Genomic DNA, 20,667 nt, shown 5'->3' with positions numbered 1-20,667 from the left:
CATCTGGGGACCCACAGGGTGAGAACCACTGCACTAGAGAATGAATCCACTTTAAATCTGGTTTCTTCCTCCAGAATTCTGGTGTTTGTAGTTTAGTGAGGCTGTTAAGGGCTTCTCCCTAAACTACAAACACCGAAATAGTGCAGGAGGAGGTGGATTCATTCTCTAGTGTTATGAGGTCCTTGGTCTACGTATCTCTGAATAAACCACTTTGAGTCCCTCCAGGGGTGAGAAAAGTGGTACATAAATACTGTAAATACATACATAAATAAAATCTATTTCCATCCATTAATGAAAAGCAGTAAATATTTAGGAAAAAATAAAATACTGTTTACACTCAAACTGTATTCAATTAAAACTGTTTATTTTGTTACATTACTTATTTGTCACTAGGTTTATATATGAAAACAAGAATAAGGCAGTTGTTAAGTTTGTTTTCTAAAATAAATGTATATTCTTAGCTCAATTATATTAGGTAGCAAAGATATCTGAGTCCCTTCGGAGAGAGAGGGCAGGTTAAAAATAAACTTTTTTATTATTTATTATAAAAATATTATCTAAGTAGAAATACACAAAGTTTGGATTGTCTTGTCAATACTAATAAAAGTCAAATAAAGACATGCAACATTAGTTATTATCTAAGCAAAAGATATTTTCTTAAAATATATAATGATTGGATTTGCTTGTCAATACTATACAAACTAATCCTATAAATGGCAGCATAGGGAAATTTCTTTCCACCTAGGTTAAACTTTCTGATGTGGTTTTGTGCTTTCTTCAAAGAGCTGCGCAACTGATCTTTTTGATGCCAACAGCATTTCAGGAAATGGTTTTAGTTATTCAATGCTATAATACAAAAATCCTTCCTACTTATATATCCTTATTCCCTGCATCTATTTCAACTGCAGCCTGGTAATGATTGTAGAGAGAATTGGTGTTTCTTTTAGGTTCTTCCAGGACAGAATAAGCTCTTGCCTTTCACCACTCTAGTCAGAGAAGGGGATTTTTTTTTTTTTGTCGTGTCAGAAGTTGCTTCAGGTGTGAGAGAATTGGCCATCTGCAAGGACGTTGTCCAGGGGACGCCCGGATGATTTTTGATGTTTTTATCATCCTTGTGGGAGGCTTCTCTCATGTCCCCGCATTAGGAGCTGGAGCTGATAGAGGGAGCTCATCCGCCTCTCCCCGGATTTGAACCTGCGACCTGTCGGTCTTCAGTCCTGCCGGCACAGGGGTTTAACCCACTGCGCCACCGGGGGCTCCTTAGAGAAGGGGATGGTTCCTTTTTTGATAAAAGCTAAGGTAAAGTACTTACGTTGACCCTAGAATTATACTGTATACGAGTATGCAAAGTAATTGCTACTGCCCTTTGGTATTTACAGGATTAGAGATGTTCCTCGTACAATTTAAAAATACTCATGCTGCGGAGAAAGCCAGACATTTTAAAGTAATAGTTGTGTGTGTGATGGGCACACAGTTTAATCAGTGACCAGTGTGATTCCCACCTATTCCAGTGCCTTCTATAAGTCAAATACAATTTTTTAAAAATTCCTACTATCCATTTTTGTAATCTCAGATCAGATGCATTTGTAACTATGTGCTTTTTAACTATTTTTTCTTAACTTCAATAAGAATTCTAGATATTTTTCTTCTTTTTAACTCAGGCATTTTCTGGTTATTGACAGGATAAACTAAGATAAGTGATGTGTGTAAATGTCATATTTCCAACTTTGTATTGACCCATCCCCTTTTTAAAAAATCAGTTTTAATACAATCTGAATGCCAAAGTTGTATGTCATAGAAAAGCTTCTGATCTTGGACAATCAGTAACAATTTCTTTTAAAATGCCAAGGGAGAAACTGAATAGACAGTGACTCAGGGATTACCCAGTTAAACCAATCCTTTTAGGCCTGTTAAAGTGAAGTACATCTTTGTATAGTATATTACATCAAAGTGTAGCATTATGTGGTTTGAGCATTGGACTAGAACTGTGGAAACTAGGGTCCGATTCCTTGTTTGGCTATGGAAATCTACTTGGGTGACCTTTGGTGAGCCACACACTTTCAGCTCCAGAAAACTCCCTGATAGGTTTGCCTTAGGGTTGTCATAAGTCAGAGGTGACTTGAAGGCACACATCAACAACAACAAAGACCACTATATCCCAACACTGGCAAAAACATTTCATTCTGTGCGTTCCTCAGAAAAATGAAAGCAACCATTCCTTGAATCTGATAAACCTGCCTCATTAGAATTATCTCACGAGGTTCCAAAGTATCTATAACAGATTGGTGGTGGTTACAGGATGTAATACAGTGATACAGATACTAAAGAGAGACACTACTGTAGACAGCTGTATCTGTTGAATGCCAGATTGTCTCAAAGCATGTAAAGGCACCACAGACTTGATTGGGTGGGTGTGGGGAGAGACCAACATTTCCTTTCTTCTACTTCCTTCTCTTTCTCTCCTTATCTCTCTTTTATTCCTCAGTCTTGCCTCTTCACCTCATTTACTTTCCTTTTCTTCCTCCTTTTGTGAGTGTATATCTATTCATGCTATGCTCACATGTGATATATTTTCTCAGTCTGGCACAATTAATCAATGCTAATCCAACCTTTGGCCTCACTTGTGCTTTTGATCTGATCTCCCCATGTGCAAACAGTAAGAATAATTTGTTCAAAACAGAGCATGTCAGCCTATGCTCCTTAATGTTCAATATGATCCATTTCTTCTCCTTATTACTGAGTTGAAGTCATTCCCAAAGGCAAAGTGCGTAAGGAAAGGAGAAACATCCTTGTGCTTCAATGCCAGCATCTTCCTCTCAGGGCTAGCGGAACACTGTGGCTACTGAAGCGGCCACTCCGAGCGGAGACGAATAGGCATTGGCTAATCCCTGCAAGCCGAGGACCAAGTAACGACAGCCTTTTTGTAGTGCTTTGCCCACGTTCTGAAAAAGAAACAAATTGATGCCATTAAAGAGCAGCTAAATTATTACTGAACCAGTGGCAAGAAAGGGGTTAAGGTCATCAGTTCGTGTACATCTTAGGTCCCTTCCACGCAACCCTATATCCCAGAATATCAAGGAAGAAAATCTCACATCTCAGTGTGGACTCAGATAACTCAGTTCAAAGCTGATATTGTGGGATTTTCTGCCTTGATATTCTGGGATATAGGGCTGGGTGGAAGGGCCCTTAGAATAATAGAATCATAGAGTTGGAAGAGACCACAAGGGTCATCCAGTCCAACCTCAACATTCAGGAATGCACAAAGAACCCTCAACAGATGGCCATCCAACTTCTATTTATACATCTCCAGAGAAGAAGACTCCTCCATTTTCCAAGGACCCTTCCACACAACCATATAACCCAGAATATCATGGCAGATAATCCACAATATCTGCTTTGAACTGGATTATCTGAGCTCACACTGCCACATAATCCAGTTCAATTTGGATTTTGTACAGCTGTGTGGCTCAAGGCAGCGTATTCCACTATCAGTTTGTTGGTTAGCATCAGTATATGTTTGCAGCAATGGCTCATGCCCTCTGAGGTTGGTGGGGCAGGAGATGGAACCACACTGTCAAAACCAAGGAGAGAACTAGAAATAGCATGAAGTAGGGATAGAGAGACGGCATAGGAACTTTTCTACAAAGCTAACAGCAGCTATAAGGCCTAGTGGAGATTAGAAAACCAGTGTTATGGGGGAAGTGGTTAACGGCCCATCTACACTGTCATAAAAAATCCTGGTTATCTGCTTTGATAATCTGGAAAATATGGCAGTGAAGATTCAGATAATCCAGTTCAAAGCAAATAATATGGATTAACTGCATTGATGACCTCTGGATTATATGTCATTGTAGATCCAGCCTACCCCCCTCCCCCAAAATAGGGAAGACCAGATCAAAATCAGATTTTTTTTTCCCTTTTCAGCAGCTGTCTTCATTTTCAGTGTTGACCAATCTCATCATGAACTTTGCACATTAGGGCATTAGGGCTATTTAACCTTTTAAGTATGCAAACTCTGAAAGGTAAACAGAGTCCCCTTCTATTCAGCTGTATAATATCCACATCTGCTTTGAACTGGATTACATGGCAGTGTAGATTAAATAATCCAGTTCAAATAAGATAATGTGGATTTTCTGTTTTGATAACCTGGATTATCTGGCAGTGTAGAAGGGGCATGGGTTGTTGTTTTTGTGTCTTCAAGTCAAGTACGAATTTTGAGAACCTTACCTAGGGCTCTTTTCGCAAGATTTATTGAAAGGAGGCTTGCCTTTGTCTTTCTCTGATACTGAAATAATGATAATGATGATGTTTAAGATGTTTCTTTATACTTTTCTTTAAAAGCCTACCTGAATAAAAAGTCTATGACTTGCTGAAGGTCATGGCACTGGGTGACCTTCAGCAAATGGTGGAATCTGTAGGACACTACATAAATTTCCCTAAGAGGGAAAAGTGCAACAGAACAATAAGCAGTGATCACATCTGTACAAAATGGAGTCATATTTTCAGGAAAACCCTCTTCTATCCCTACTAAACTTACAGCCCATACTGAACCTCATCATCCTGTGAGAGGAAATTACTATGGCTGTTCTTCCATTTCTTTCATATGATATGGGGAAGGAAGAAAAACTTACCTTTCTGAACCTTACTACCCAGGGTGAGGAAGCTGTGACACTTCAGATGTTGGATCCCAAAATCCATCCGTTCCAGGGAACATCACCCATTATTAAGGGGGATGGGAGCTGTAGTGCAAACTCATGTGGACAGTGCCAGGTTGCCTGCCCCTGATTGTTTTGCAGTTATGATTGCATCAACACTATAGTTTGACATCACTTTAACAGAATGGCTCAATGATATGGAATTATGGGATTTGTTGTTTGGGTAGGTAGCAGTACTCTTTGACAGAGAAGGCTAAAGACATTGCAAAACAACTTCCATAATTCCATAATATTGAGCCATGATGGTTAAGACAGGGTCAAACTGCATTAATTCTACAGTGTAGACACATTCTATGTCAAAGTATCAATAATTGAAGCCAACACATTTCCCATCAGCCCCAAGCAGTGTGACTTATGATGGAGTAATAGAAGTAATGGTCTATTTACTTCTGAAAGGCTGTGAGTTCTCCAACCCTGCTTTTGAGAAAGATATATTACCTTTTTTTAAATACTTAGATAAGGTGGATCCCTTTATTTTTATAGGAAGAAACAGGCTTTAAAGAACGGAGGGAAATGAAAACTACTATGACTCGAGGGTGCTCGAAACAGCTGTCTTGGCCCTTCCATAATGATTTCTTCTTACATCAAAGAATCCCAACACTAGCTCACGCAAGGCTGCTATGCTGATACTGCAAAGATTCTTAATCAGAGGAGTGTATATACTCCTCCAGAAAAATCATTGGAATCCAAGCCATTTCCTTCAATCTGAGAGGTTATTGCTCTATCCTAGATTATACAATGGCAACAGTTTGTTTTGCTTGGCTGCAGGCATATTTGGGAAGAGCAGTCAAGTTCATGGACAGTAAGGGCAGGCACATTTCTCAACACAACACCCTTTTACAAGGGTTTCCATAACACAGCACTATGAACTTCACCCAACAAGCAGAGGGAAAACAAGAGAAAGTGGAGGAAACCATCTCACCCTGTTCCCTACTGTCTTTCTCTGCCATCTGGGATGGCCAGCCATCTCACATCCTTCCTGGGTCAATGTCCATCTTTTCCCCACTTTCTCCTTCATGAAGTAGGGGATTTGATTTAAGATTGGAAAAAACAATAACTCCAAGAATCCCTTTCAAATAATACGATCACTGGCCATGGTAGCCAAAGGATTCTTGGATTTCAAGGAAGGGTGAATTTTGTTTTGTTGTTTTTATTTTTGTTATGTATTACTGTTGACATGTATTACTGTTGACATGTATTACTGTTGGAAGGCAAAAGGAAGAGGGGCCGACCAAGGGCAAGATGGATGGATGGCATCCTTGAAGTGACTGGACTGACCTTGAGGGAGCTGGGGGTGGTAACGGCCGACAGGGAGCTCTGGCATGGGCTGGTCCATGAGGTCACGAAGAGTCGGAGACGACTGAACGAATGAACAACAACAACTGTTGACATGTGCCTTCAAACTAACTCCAAGGTGTTTCCAGAGGTTTGCCTTTCTCTAAAGCTGAGGAACGTGACATACCCAAGGTCACCCACTGACTTTACATGGCTGAGCAGGGATTTGAACTCTAGTCTCCCAGAGTCCTGATCTCTACATCTCTTACAAGAAAGTTCAAAACAGAAATACTGCAGTTTCTGAAGCAGTGGTTCTCAACTTATGGGTTGTGGCCCATTGGTGGGGCCATGAGACCTAAAATAAGGTCCGAGGCTCTAGATTATTAAATATGGTTTTCTGTGGGTGATCAGATGGTGACTACTGGATGGCATATGTTCTGTATCAGAAACTAGAGCTGATGTGGTATATCCAATGCAATTTTCTGAATCAGCATCCCAAATAACCAAACCAAATCTAAAGTTGACCAAAAACTGATTTGTAACCCTTTTGGTACTAATGTTGGAGAATGGTCCCTGGTCAAAGTGGTTCCTGGTCAAGTGGTCCCTGGTCAAAATGGTCCCTTGTCAAGTAGTTCCTGGTCAAAGTGGTCCCTGGTCAAAAAAAGGTTGGGAACCACTGTTTTAAAGAGCAATTGAGCTTTTGCACTCTCTTAAACAGAGAAAGCCGAAACCTGGAAGCAATGAACATGTATGTCATCTTTGTGGTTCCTCCTACATACCCCCAATAAAATGACATTTCCCCTTTTTGTCTTCCCAGCCTTGGCAGTGATTGTGCTGCAAGAAATGTTTGTGCCTCGCCCAGAACAATGGAGCCAGCAAGGACCAAAGTACTTCCCAACACAAATAAATAGCACGGCTCCTCCCCTTGCTCTTGCTTCCTGTATGCAATACAGAAATATTTGTGAGATGGGATAGGAGTCTCTTAGCAAGAGCTCAGGAGACTCAGACTGCTGTAAACATTACATCAAGGGATATATGGTATTTTTAAATATGGTTTTAATGTGCTTTTTGACTGTTTAAAGTTTTAAAAGAAGATTAACTGTTCAATGTATTTAAATATATTACATACTGTTTTAACTGCACATTAATTTATATTATAAGACATCTTGAATCTCACATTGCATAAAAGATATGTTATAGATAAAAATATTTTTTTTCTCACACACAAGGGACAGGGGTTGTGCTATTTTTCTGATATTGCACTACAACTCCCAGCATTCCTCACGTTGGCTATGCTGACTGAGAGTTGCAATCCAACAACTGTTGGAGGCCTACAGAATGCTCATCCTGATATTCAAAAACATTATCAAGTTATTGTTCAATATTTTTTTCCAGAGATAGAATTTTAACAGACAACTCAATACTGCACTGATTACAGAGTATTTTCTTTCCTTGCTAGAAAGGAAGCAATATTGTCATTAAAAATATACCTTTAAAATCAGTATAACCTTTCCTTTGCTGTTTTTGATTACTCTCAAGTTGACTTCAACTTATGGGAACTATGAATGAGAGACCTCCAAGACTTCCCGGTTCAGGCCTTACAGACTCGGGGCCATGGCTTTCTTGATTGTGTCTATTGATTGCATCTGGAATATGTGCAATCAATATTGGGAATGGCCTCAATCTACAAGTTTGAATCATGTGATTTTAATGTTTATATGATATAATTTTTACGTCTAAATGCTGTCTTATGTTTAGTTGTCTTATTGACTTTAATGCATAGTTATATGTTTTGTTTAGATTTATGATTTGGTTTTATATATATGTGAGGCATTCGATTTTGCCATTATTGTTGTAAACCGCTTCGAGCCCCCACCCTTCCCCTGGGGTGAGAGAAGCAGTATATAAATACAGTAAATAAATAATAAATATCCACCTGTAGCATAGTCTTTCTCTTTTCTTACTGCCTTCTCAAGCATCATTGCCTTTTTTAATGAGTCATGTCTTCTCACTATTGGTTTGAAGTACAACAGTCTCATCGTGGTTTCTAGGAATAGCTCAGATTTGATTTGCACCAAGGCCCAAGGACTAGGGAGGTCCTGTTCCACAAGATGTTTTGGACTCCAACTCCCACAAGCCCTTACTATTGGCCAGGCTGGATTTTTTTCCATGTCAGAAGCGATTTGAGAAACTGCAAGTCACTTCTGGTGTGAGAGAATTGGCCGTCTGCAAGGCAATTGCCCAGTGGACACCTGAATGTTTTACTATCCTGTGGGAGGCTTCTCTCATGTCCCCACATGAGAAACTAGAGCTGACAGATGGGAGCTCAACTTGCTTCCTGGATTCAAACCTTTCGGTCAGCAGTTCAGCCAGCACAAAGGTTTAACCCATTGCACCACCAGGGCTTTAGCCATGCTGGATGAGACTGCTGAGATTGCAGACCAAAACATCTGCAGAACTGTGTTTTCCGTCCCTGCTCTGAAACTGCTAAAACTACTGCCAATTTGACATTGAATTTGCACATTCATTCTAATATACAGTGATGAGAGTAGCCTTTCCCAACCTGGGGCCCTGTTTTGTGTCATGATTCTCATCAGCCTGAACCAATTCTGAGAGGAGGAGATAGGAGTTATACTCCTACATCTGACGTATTTTGGGCTGAGGAGATTGAACTATATTTCATAAGGTTAATCTTGTCAGGTTAAAATGAGAAAGAAAACCATATCTTGCAGGAATGGAGAATGCATATATAATAAGCATGGATAAATAGTAGGAATGCTATTCCCATTGGGAATTCCGGCAATATACAATCAGCAAAACTATCAATACTCAACCTCTTTCTTAGTCAGATGTGAAGAGCATGTGGCCTTGCACTTCCTATTATTTTCACCATTCATTAGATTGGAAAGAATCTGTGGGAGATGCAATCCAGCAACATTTGGACTTCCCACTCTTATTTTCAGGATTAATATAGAATCCCATTTAAACAGGAATGTTATTATTTTATCTCTCTGTCTCTGTTGTGAGGCAGGTGGGTGGGTCTCACGTCCTGCTAATTGGGAATATTGTCAAAAGAAGATTGTCAAGTGAAACGTGGCTCAAAGAGATGTGAAGCCTTTATTTCCTGGATTCTTTTTCAGACTGAAATGACAGATCTTGCTTTTGATCTAGGCAAACATTAGCTTCTCGTGGCATCAGTTTCTTCCAAACAAAAAGGAAAAAGAGCGCCGGGGGTGGGGGTGGTAGTTTAATTCTTTGACAGACTCAACTATTTTTCTTCCTGAGCACAATTCTGTTTGTGTGCAAGAACAGCCTTCTGCTTTACAAATTACTCAAAAAATAACCACAATGATTGAATAAACCAAATGACATCGCTATTTTGTAGTTTTTCATTCAACAATATTTGTGCATCTAGGATGCTTTGCTTAGTTATACATTACTATCCTGGTATTTGCAGACCATACATGGTTTCACTTAGCCACATCTGAAAAAATATGTCCTTTTTAGGCATTTTCTAGGTCCTCCAACACAATTCTATGGTGTGCTTTTGTCAAAACTTGACCACAGAGTTGCACTGCAGGATCTAGAAATGCTAGAAAGATATTCTCTTTAGGCATGCTCTATATTCCCCAGGACAATTCTGTAGTATGGTTTTGCTGGAAGCCATTTGTTTCAACAATATTCATAATTATTCTTATTTCCATGGAATATACCCCCAATTGATATAAGGGTCTATACATGCATTTCTTTAATAGGATGGAAAGAGGGAGGGAAGGTTGATTCTCCTCTGTTAGGAAATAAAGTAGGGTACCAAAAGATATAGTTTGATTTAGCAAGGGATGAATATTTATATCCGTTGTCAGGAATATGAAAGGATGAAAACGTTTAAGGCATATGTCTTGTGTTAAAAAAGAGATTCTGAGAAAGATTTTGGAAGAGCAGGAAAGAAGAAGGGAGAGAAGAGAGAGAAAGAATGGTGACAACATTCTATATATGATTCAACCTACACTGTCCCACTTTTTCCTACTTGGAAAAGTGAACAGGACAGGAATTCTGGGTTTATCTCCAGTGAATGGTTGAAGCTAATGGGAGACCACCCCACTTGAAGCTCTTGATTTCCCAAAGACTAGCTGCACACAGGAAAGCCTTGAGAAGGTGGGGCTCCAGGTAGAAAAAGAGTTTCCTTCCAACTCCCTGTGAGCCAGTTTCAAACCAACTGCAGGCCTCCCTGCATCTACTTTTATCTGAGCACTGAAAGTGGTTGACTTGGAGAACCAGTCAAATGCTAGGACTCAAGGGGCAAGGGGGTGGATCTTTGGAGAGTTCCTTGTGGGGGGCTTCAGCTTGATAGTTTGTTAAAGCAACTTGCAATCTTTATGGATGAAGTTATCTTTTTTTCAAGAATACCATCATGTTTAGCATCCATCCAAGGTAGTATTGTAAACTGCCACCTGGGAGACAGCTCACTTTTATTTTGAGCAAGTGAAGAAGGCAGAAGCTGAAACATTGTGGTAAATCATTTAGAAAGTGCTGTTTGTTAATCACTCGCGGATAGATAGCCAGAAACAGATACATAGACAGAGGGAGGAAGGATTTCAAGCTCCAAGGTGTTGGGATTCTTTGTTCAGTCGATGAACAAGAAAAGCTAGCTCTAAGTCATCTGGAGATACCTAATTAAACTGCACACACAGACAAAACAGAAGAGGTTTCATTCCAAAACCAGGAAGGCCTTTATCTTGCAGTTCAGTAACACAGACGCAAACAACTCTCTATAAAAGTAACTTTCTCTCCTTCTCCTACTCCCAGCAATTTCTCTAACACAGATCTTTCAACTAACACCATCAAGAACATCACCACATCCCCTTGTAGGAACCTGCCCAGGCCCTGAGATCTTCAGGAGAGGCCCATCTTTCGGTCCCACCTCTATCTCAAGCTCCTTTGGTTGGAACACAGAAGAGGGCCTTCTTGGTAGCTGCACCTCGACTCTGGAACTCCCTGCCCAGGGAAACCAGAATAGCCCTCTCCCTGTTGTCCTTCCTGTGGCAGGCTAAAACACCGAGACAGGCTTTTAAAGATGAAGGTTTTTAAGATCAAGTCAAAGGGTGCCGTGTTTTTAAGTTTTGAATATGCTTTTATGGATTTTTATGCATCAGCCCACCCTCCTAAGACCAGAAACGATTACTATTTCAGGCCACTGGTTGCTGTTCAATGTTTTTTTTTTTACACTGTGTTATATATTGGTTGTTTTTATATTGTGTTATGATGTTGTTATTTGTATTTTAATGTGCTAGGACAACGGTTTTGCGAAATCCCCATGATAGCATGCCCTTAAGGACCCATTTCAATCTGTCCTCATCTAGTGTCACTTTATAAGAGTAGTAAGTCAAGTATCTCAAGAGATAAATGCTAGGAGCAAGAGCTGTAGCAAGGTTGGGGGTGGAACAAATTGCCATACAACCTGCATTTTGCCTTCTATGCTCATATGCTGGCCAATATATTCAGCAGAGTTTGGGTTTTTGTTTTGTACATAGAATAAGAAGTGCTGTCTTGATCTTTGCAATGGGTTGCAAAACATTGAGAACAGGACCTTATTCTGGACAACACAGTTTTTCTTTCGACAAAAATGTGAATTGCCTTTGTTTTGGTTGTTTGATGGACCTCCAATCTCCCTCCCTCCCTCCTTTTCCAGACTTTCCCCCTTTTTTTCTTATTTTGGATTTCTATTCCATTTTTCTCTTCCCCCACCATGTAATTCAGATATTTCTCCCCCTTGATGCTATTTAGTGTTGCTGTTCACCAATTAAAAGCTATTACTACATTCATTAGAAAAAAAACAAATTAGCTGCTACAACATTGGGGGAACAGGGATTAGGGATTTACAGACCCTTTTGTGATCAATGTCTGCATGAGAGATGAAGTCAAGCTTTCTATAGCCAAAGCTTGAAAGAAGAGAATCAAATGCGCTTTCTGAAAATCCACATTTCTAGAGACCCTACAACAAACTGGAGAATGCTACTTTGTGTCGCCCATCCTGCTGGATTTTAATTGATCTCATGTCAACAAATTATGGCTGTTTGTTATGGTCAGCACTTCTAGCGGGCTTTCCTCCCTTTGTCCTTAACGACTGTCCCATTTTTCAGATTTGGAACTAAGCCTTAGCATTGTGACTTGCACAAGGCAGCCCTGAACAATTGTGCTTGATTCAGTTGTCTCTCTAGCAAGCTGTCGTGTGTGTGAAGTACTTTGCAGTTTCTCTTATGCAAAGACAACTTGCAAAGTATAACATCATTATTTGTATATGAAAGCCAGAGGGAGTTAAAAATAGGAGTCTTGTAGCATCTTCAAGACTAACCAATTCATTTTAGCATGAGCTTTTATCATTTATTTTTGGTGTTTATTTATATTTGTCAGTTGAGGAATAGGGGCTGAAGACTTCCCAATACAATACAATGGTTTACTTACAGAGAATTGTTAGAATGGTTTAAAATGGACAAAAAATATTTGGATTTGCAATTGATAGACGTGAACTTGAAATTCTTCTAGACTTGGGAGATGACCACTTAATTAATAAGTTGTATAAATTATTGTTAACATTTGAATGGAGAAGGAACAGGTGAAATAATGTATGGCCAAATGGGCACAAACTTTTGGTAAACAAATACAAATGGAACAATGGGAAAGAGTCTGGACAAAGAGTAATGACTTGAAACAATCTTAACAGATTAGAGAGAAGTTCAATAGGGATAAATGCAAGATACTCCACTTAGGCAGAAAAAAATGAAATGCAAAGCTACAGAATGGGTGACACCTGGCTCAAGAGCAGTGCCTGTGAAAAAGATCTCGGAGTCCTTGTGGACAACAAGTTAAACATGAGCCAACAATGTCATGCAATGGCAAAAAAGCCAAAGGGATTTTGGCCTGCATAAATAAGAATATAGTGTCAAGATCCTTGGAAGTCATGCTACCCCTCTATTCTGCCTTGGTCAGACCACACCTGGAATCACACTGTGTCCAACTCTGGTCACCACAATTGAAGGGAGATGTTGACAAGCTGAAATGTGTCCAGAGGAAGGTGGCTAAAATGATGTAGGGTCTGGAGAAGAAGCCGTATGAGGAGAGCTGGGCATGTTTAGCCTTCAGAAGAGAAGACTGAGAGGAGACATGATGGCCACGTATAAATATGTGAGGGGAAGTCATAGGGAGGCAGGAACAAGCTTGTTTTCTGCTGCTCTGGAGACTAGGATACAGAACAATGGCTTCATATTACAGTAAGAGAGATTCCACCTGAACATTAGGAAGAACTTTCTGACTGTGAGAGCTGTTCAGCAGTGGAACTCTCTGCCCCGGAGTATGATGGAGGCTCCTTCTTTGGAGGCTTTTAAACAAAGGCTGGCTGGCCATCTGTCGAGGCTGCATTGAATGCAATTTTCCTGCTTCTTGACACAATGAGGTTGGACTGGATGGCCCACAAGGTATTTTCCAACTCTAGGATTCTATGAAATATTTTTAATAAATTGATGTACAGATGATACCTGACACCAGAAAGGATTGCTAAGATATATAAAAATAAGTAAATGTGTCCAACTTTCACTAAAGTATTATTATCCCTCAATATTTGTGAATGTGAATGTGTGAGAGCAAGCTTGTTTTACTATAGTTAAAAAGAATTAGAAATCCTTACCGACCTATTACAAATCTCCCAGATTCCTGTGAGTCCATACAGATTTTTTTTCCACCTAAATCTTTTCTGGGGCAAAATGATGATTTTAATACCAGTTTAATTATTCCTCCACACACTTGACCACCTTTTCATACTAAGCACACAAATTCAATACCACTTGGCATGCATCCATTAGCTCTTAATACACTTGAATTTTCTTTTGAACTGGAGAAGCTAATGGCATTTCCCTTGGCTCAGCCTTTCTAACCCTTTGTGGGTCATACAAGAGTTTTCATCATGGTCTGTTTCCAAGCACAAACCCAAAATTTAGGTTTTTCATTTAAACGCTCCAGATATATTAGGGAGGAGCATTTCTCTTATAGCAGTGGTTCTCAACCTGTGGGTTCCCAGGTGTTTTGGCTTACAACTCCCAGAAATCCCAGCCAGTTTACCAACTGTTAGGATTTTTGTGAGCTGAAGACCAAAACATCTGGGGACTCACAGGTTGAAAACCACTGCCTTACATAAATCTACCAATTTCTTAAGATTACTTCAGATGTCCTTCTCCACTATCCTCTCCCACCAAAGGAAGAAAGCAAAGACAGGAACCTTTTAGGGATTCTGATACTCCTTACAACAATGGTGCCTTCCTAATGCCACTACCCCTTAATACAGTTCCTCATGTCGTGGTGACCCCCAACCATAAAATTTTTTATTTTTTTTGCTACTTCATAACTGTAATTTTGCTACTGTTATGAATCATAATGTCAGTATCTGATATGCAGAATGTATTTTCCTTCACTGGACCAAATTTGGCACAAAAACCTGATACACCCAAATTTGAATACTGGTGGGGTTTGCGGGGGGAATTGATTTTGTCATTTGGAAGTTGTAGTCGCTGGGATTTATATCTCACTTAAAATCAAAGAGCATTCTGAACTCTACCAAGGATGGAATTGAACCAAACTTGGCACACAGAACTCCCATGACCAACAGAAAATACTGGAAGGGTTTGGTGGGCATTGACCTTCAGCTTTGGAGTTGTAGTTCACCTACATCCAGAGAGAGCTGTGTACTCAAACAATGATGGAGCTGGACCAAACCTCGCATGAATACTCAATATGGTCAAATGTGAACTCTGGTGGAGTTTGGGAAAAACAGACCTTGACATTGGGGAGTTGTAGTTGCTGGGATTTATAGTTCACCCACGATCAAAGAGCATTCTGAACTCCATCAACAATAGAATTAGGCCAAACTTCCCACACAGAACCCCCATGACCAACAGAAAATACTGTGTTTTCTGATGATCTTTGGTGACCCCTCTGATACCCCCTCTTCAGGAGTCCTGACTCCCAGGTTGAGAAACGCTGCTCTAATACATTCAATCTTTGCAATTATATTGTAATCAAAGCACAGCTGCAAAGTGTAAGCCTGGCAGCTTTCCAAAACATCCAAGTCTAGTGCTTGAAAATCACAATGTAAACATTACATTAGAAATAATTGTGATAGCACAGTGATCACAAAGACAAAGATAGAAGTGATTTCAATTCTCTCATTCTATGTGACCAATTGGAGTTGTGTTTAAGGGTTGCTTTAATAGAATCATAGAATCACAGAACTGAAAGAAACCCCAAGGGTCATTCAGTCCAAACTCCTTCCATGCAGGAACATACACTCAACACACTCCTGAAAGATGGCCATCCAGTTTCTGTTTTAAAACCTCCAGAGAAGCAGACTCCACCACATTCCTGTTCCCTGAAGTGTGGTAGAGTCTCCTTTTCTGGAAATTGTTTTTGTGTTTCTGATGGATGGATGGATGGGTGGGTGGGTGGATGGGTGGATGGGTGGATGGATGGATGGATGGAGGAGGTGGGGTACTACAAATGAGCCACTCCTCATTTCACATACAGGCAGTCACCAAGTGATAAACCAGATAGGTTCTGTAGGTTTGCTTAAGTGTAACTCCAGCTTTGGAAAGCATAAGAAAGGGTTAACACCCCTGTGGTGTTTGTTTTGCTGTCTGTGCCCCTGTTTGGAACATTTCACCTCACTTTCAGTCCCTGTGAGAATTGGATTTTGAAAAATTTGTCATCTTGTGGAAACAAGGATTGGCGATAAAGCTTCAATTAAGACACCTTTTCCCCATGATAACTCTTTCAGGAATGAATTTCCCTTCTGGGGGGTAGATTTCTCTCACTTCCTGTTGTCTCACCCCCCTGTTCTTTGTTATGAGTAAATTGTAAGTCAGGTGTTTGTAACTTGGGGACTATCAGTACAACAGACCTGACCATGTCCTTTCGTGAAGGACCTTCCCAAAAGATGCCTTAGGCGATCCCTCGTTGGACGAGTAAGATGGTCTTCCATTATGGATTTCCTTGTGGGTCCGTATGTGGCTGTGGAGCCCTATTCTTGCTCTGCATCTTCTTCCGCAGTGAGGGCATTGGTTTCCAGGTGGAAGGCGGTCCCGGTCGGGGTTGCCTTGACGCGCCTTCCTCCTGGCACGTTTCTCTCTTTCACCCTCCACTCATGCCTCCTCAAATTCTGCAGCACTGCTGGTCACAGCTGACCTCCAGCTGGAGCGCTCAAGGGCCAGGGCTTCCCAGTTCTCAGTGTCTATGCCAGAGTTTTTAAGGCTGGCTTTGAGCCCATCTTTAAATCTCTTTTCCTGTCCACCAACGTTCCGTTTTCCATTCTTAAGTTCGGAGTAGAGCAACTGCTTTGGGAGACGGTGGTCAGGCATCCGAACAACGTGGCCGGCCCAGCGGAGTTGATGTTGGAGGACCATCGCTTCAATGCTGGTGGTCTTTGCTTCTTCCAGCACACTGATGTTTGTCCGCTTGTCTTCCCAGGAGATTTGCAGGATTTTCCGGAGGCAGCGCTGATGGAAACGTTCCAGGAGCTGCATGTGACGTCTGTAGACAGTCCACGTCTCACAGGCATATAGCAGGGTTGGGAGGACAATAGCTTTATAAACAAGCACCTTGGTATCCCTACGGATGTCCAGGTCCTCAAACACTCTGCTTCATTCTGGAAAATGCTGCACTTGCAGAGCTCAGGCGGTGTTGTATTTCGGCGTCGATGTTGACTTTGGTGGAGAGGTGGCTGCCAAGGTAGCGGAAATGGTCCACATTTTCTAATGTGACACCATTAAGCTGTATTACTGGCATTGGAGAGGGATTGGCTGGCGACTGCTGGAACAGCACCTTGGTTTTCTCAATGTTCAGTGACAGGCCGAGCTTCTCATATGCTTCTGCGAAGGTGTTTAGAGTGGCTTGTAGATCTTCTTCTGAATGCGCACAGACGACATTGTCATCAGCATACTGGAGTTCTATAACAGCTGTTGTTGTAACCTTGGTTTTGGCTTTCAGTCTGCTGAGGTTGAATAGCTTGCCATCTGTCCGATAGATTATTTCCACTCTGGTGGGAAGCTTCCCGTCAACAAGCTGAAGTATCATAGCGATGAAGATGGAAAATAGAGTTGGGGCAATAACACATCCCTGTTTGACACCTGATTCCACCTTAAATGGGTCACTTTGGGAGCCTGTGCTGTCCAAGACTGTTGCCATCATGTCATCGTGGAGGAGCCGCAGGATGTTCACAAATTTGTTTGGGCACCCGATTTTGTGGAGGATGGTCCAGAGAGCGCTGCGATTCACCAAAAGATGCCTATGCTGGAGGAGGCATACACACAAACCCATTACTGAATGATCCTCTTCTGCTACTTCTGAATGTGTAGAACAAGGGTCCCCAACTAAGGCCCGGGGCCCGGATATGGCCCTCCAAGGTCATTTACCCAGCCCTCGCTCAGGGTCAACCTATGTCTGAAACAATTTGAAAGCACACAACAACAACAACAACAACAACAACAACAACAACAACAATCCTATCTCATCAGCCAAAAAAGCAGGCCCACACTTCTCATTGAAATACTAATAAGTTTATATTTGTTAAAATTGTTCTTAATTTTAATTATTGTATTGTTTTTAAGTGGGGTTTTTTTGCACTACAAATAAGATATGTGCAGTGTGCATAGGAATTCATTCATGGTTGTTTTTTTTCCCTCAAATTATAATCCGGCCCTCCAACAGTTTGAAATACCGTGACCTTGTCCTCTGTTTAAAAAGTTTGAGGACCCCTGATGTAGTGGAACTGGTCGGGATGTGGTCATCTAAACAAGGAGGTTCATGCATACATACACTCCAAGAAAACCTTGAAAACAACAGCTCCCGCCCATTGGAGAAAAGATGCAATTCCACCTATACACTGGCCAGCACACATTTTGGAGCCGCAAATGTTATTCTTGTGTCTTAATATATTTGACCTGCTGATTTAAAAAATGGCACCAGTTTTCCCTTATCAACTTTAGTTTTTGAGATACATAACATATGCCATCTACCAGCTGCCAGCTGCTCACCTTTAGAAAACTATGATATCTAAGAAACTAGAGCTGATGGGTCTATCCAATGCCATTTTTCATTAGTGCCCCTAATAACCTCAAAAAGAGCCCAAAATACCAAGACATGAAGAACAAAATTTCCGCCCTTGGGCTGTGTAATCAAGCTGCACTGCAAATACTTAGTGGGGAGTGGGATCCTCCCTTTTGTGAAGCATCAAGGGCCATGGAGTGCTTTGTTTGGTTCTGCTTCATGGGAAAGAAAGAAGGGGGAGAGGCCCTCCTGGCTCAGCCATAAATCCCACTGGGTGATCTTAGAGAAGTCACACTCTCTCAGCCTCAGAGGAAGCCAACAGCAAACCTGTATTGAACAAATCTCGCCAGGAGAACCTCTGGTAGGGTCACCTTAGGGTTGGTCGAAAATGACTTGAAGTCATACAACAATAGCAAACAACAGTGTGTGACAGTCTCCAAGAGGCCCTGTTCAAAACTGTCCAGAGGAAATTCTCTCTCACCTACTTCCTTTCTTTTCAAACAATTCCTATTGATATATTCGTTTCCTTCACACAGAGCTCAGAATAGTGACAATCTGAGATTACAATCAGCCAGAGCTAAGGATAAAAGCGCCCACATCCTGCAGCTAGCCCTGACTAAAGCAGATCCATCCAATCAGTGGTGTTACCTATAAGCCAACTCGTCATGTAGTGATTCACTGACTTAAGTCTATTCTAATAGGGACAAACCAACAGGATGAGGGCCATTGTGTCGTGACTTGAACTTTGGACAAGGATGGTGAAGAACCAGTCTCAATCCCACTCAGTCATGGAAACCCACTGGTCACACTCTTTCAGCCTCTGAGGAGGCAATGGCAACACCTTCAAAACAAACCTTGTCAAGACTATTCCATGATAGGTTTGCTATTAGTCGGAAATGACATAAAGGTACACAACATTGATGATAACAGTTACAGCATCAGAATGTAATTTAAACACATTTCCTTCAATATTATTAAACTAGTATTTTTTGCTACCAACTTTAATTTGGTTGATTCCCCCTCCTGGCTGAAAAAGAGTTGGAAGAGACCACAAGGGACATCCAGTCCAAACCCCTTCTGCATTGAAGACACAAAGCACTCCCAACAGTTGACTGTCCAGCCTCTAGTTAAAAACCTCCCCCTGAGAGTACTACACCTCACTTCTGAGAAGCAGCACCTTCCACTGCTGAATGGCTCTTACCCTGAGGCAGTTCTTTCTATGTTTAGGTGGAATCTCTTTTCCTGTAGTTTAAATCCAGCAAAATCAAAGGCAGGCAGCAGCAACCAAGATACAGCCCAAGGCTTCAAAGGTTTCCTTCTCTGAAGGTTTTAAAGCAGAGGATGGATGTGGCTCTGTCAGGAGTGCTTTCATAGAATCATTGAGTTGGAATCAACCTTGTGGGCATCCAGTCCAACCCCCTGCCAAGAAGCAAGAAAATCGCATTCAAAGCACCCCAGGCAGATGGCCATCCAGCTACCGCTTAAAAGCCTCCAAAGAAGGAGCCTCCACCACACTCCAGGGCAGAGAGTTCCACTACTGAACAGCTCTCACAGTCAGGAAGTTCCTCCTAAAGTTCAGGCGGAATCTCCTTTCCTGTAGTTTGAAGCCATTGTTCTACGTCCTAGTCATGCCGGCCACATGACCTTGGAGGTGTCTACGGATAACGCCGGCTCTTTGGCTTAGAAATGGCCAAAGAGCCAGACACGACTGGACTTGATGTCGGGGGAAAACCTTGACCTTAATCACAAGACTGTATAGATGAGAAGGTACCTTGCGCCCTTTGGCGGACCCTCCCTCCCTGCCTCCCCCTGCCCGCCCCCTCTCCTCGGACCTTGCCGTATTTCCTGAGCTTCCTCCGGCGCCGCTTGCTCTTGCGCCCGCCTTCCTCTCCCAGGGGCTGGTACTTCTCCGGGAGGCAGGCGAAGACCACCTTCTTGGCCGCGGGGCTCTCCCTCGAGGGGTTCTCCGGAGCCGGACCCTCGGCCCTGGCCTTCCCTTCCTCCTCCTCCTCGGCCTCTTGCTGCCGCCTCTCTTTCCCTTCTTCCCTCTGGAGGATGGAGACCTGGTCCTCTGCCTGGCCCCGGCTGAGCCGAGGGCAGCTGGCTCTCAGCTTGGCCCCGACGGTCATGGGGACGGAGGCGAGGCGCAAGGCAAGGCGATCTTTGCTCGCTTTCTGTCTCCCCGCAGGAGGTGGACGGGGGCCGGCGGCCAGGCAGAGGCAACAGGTGGAGCCAAAGTGGGCGCGCTGCCATTGGCTGAGCCTGCTTTGCTTTGCTTTGGAAGAGACGGGGAAGAGGCGGCTCCCCTCCCTTCCTTCCCCCCCCCCTCCCTCCCGGGCATTGGCAGGAAAAGTCCAAGGTCCACTTCCCGCTCTGGCTGCCAATGCAACCAAGGCGGCTTCTGGCGCTTCCTCTCCAAGTTTGTGTTGGGAGTGGGCTCAGGTGGGGATCTGAGAAACCTAAATGGCCCAAGCATTGGTTTTCCAAAAGTGCATCTACATGAGGCATGGGAAAACTTAGGCTCTCCAGGTGTTTATTATTATTATTATTATTATTATTATTATTATTATTTTACTGACACAAAAACACA

General features: G+C 42.1%; 1 protein-coding gene across 1 annotated transcript; it reads right to left on the bottom strand.

Moving 5' to 3' along the window:
* Positions 1–347: 347 nt before the first annotated feature.
* On the bottom strand, positions 348–20,302 carry C1H1orf115 (chromosome 1 C1orf115 homolog). The gene is made up of 2 exons (XM_060754227.2): positions 19,910–20,302; positions 348–2,942 (listed from the first exon to the last, which is right to left on the bottom strand). The coding sequence occupies exons 1-2, from the start codon at positions 20,204–20,206 to the stop codon at positions 2,823–2,825; spliced, it is 417 nt and encodes a 138-aa protein (XP_060610210.2). The 5' UTR covers positions 20,207–20,302; the 3' UTR covers positions 348–2,822.
* Positions 20,303–20,667: the final 365 nt, after the last annotated feature.

This window comes from Anolis sagrei, chromosome 1 (genome assembly GCF_037176765.1).
Source record: "Anolis sagrei isolate rAnoSag1 chromosome 1, rAnoSag1.mat, whole genome shotgun sequence".
NCBI classification, from domain to species: domain Eukaryota; kingdom Metazoa; phylum Chordata; class Lepidosauria; order Squamata; family Dactyloidae; genus Anolis; species Anolis sagrei.
Note: the sequence above shows the minus strand (reverse complement) of the source record. Positions and strands in the feature narration are given on the sequence as shown.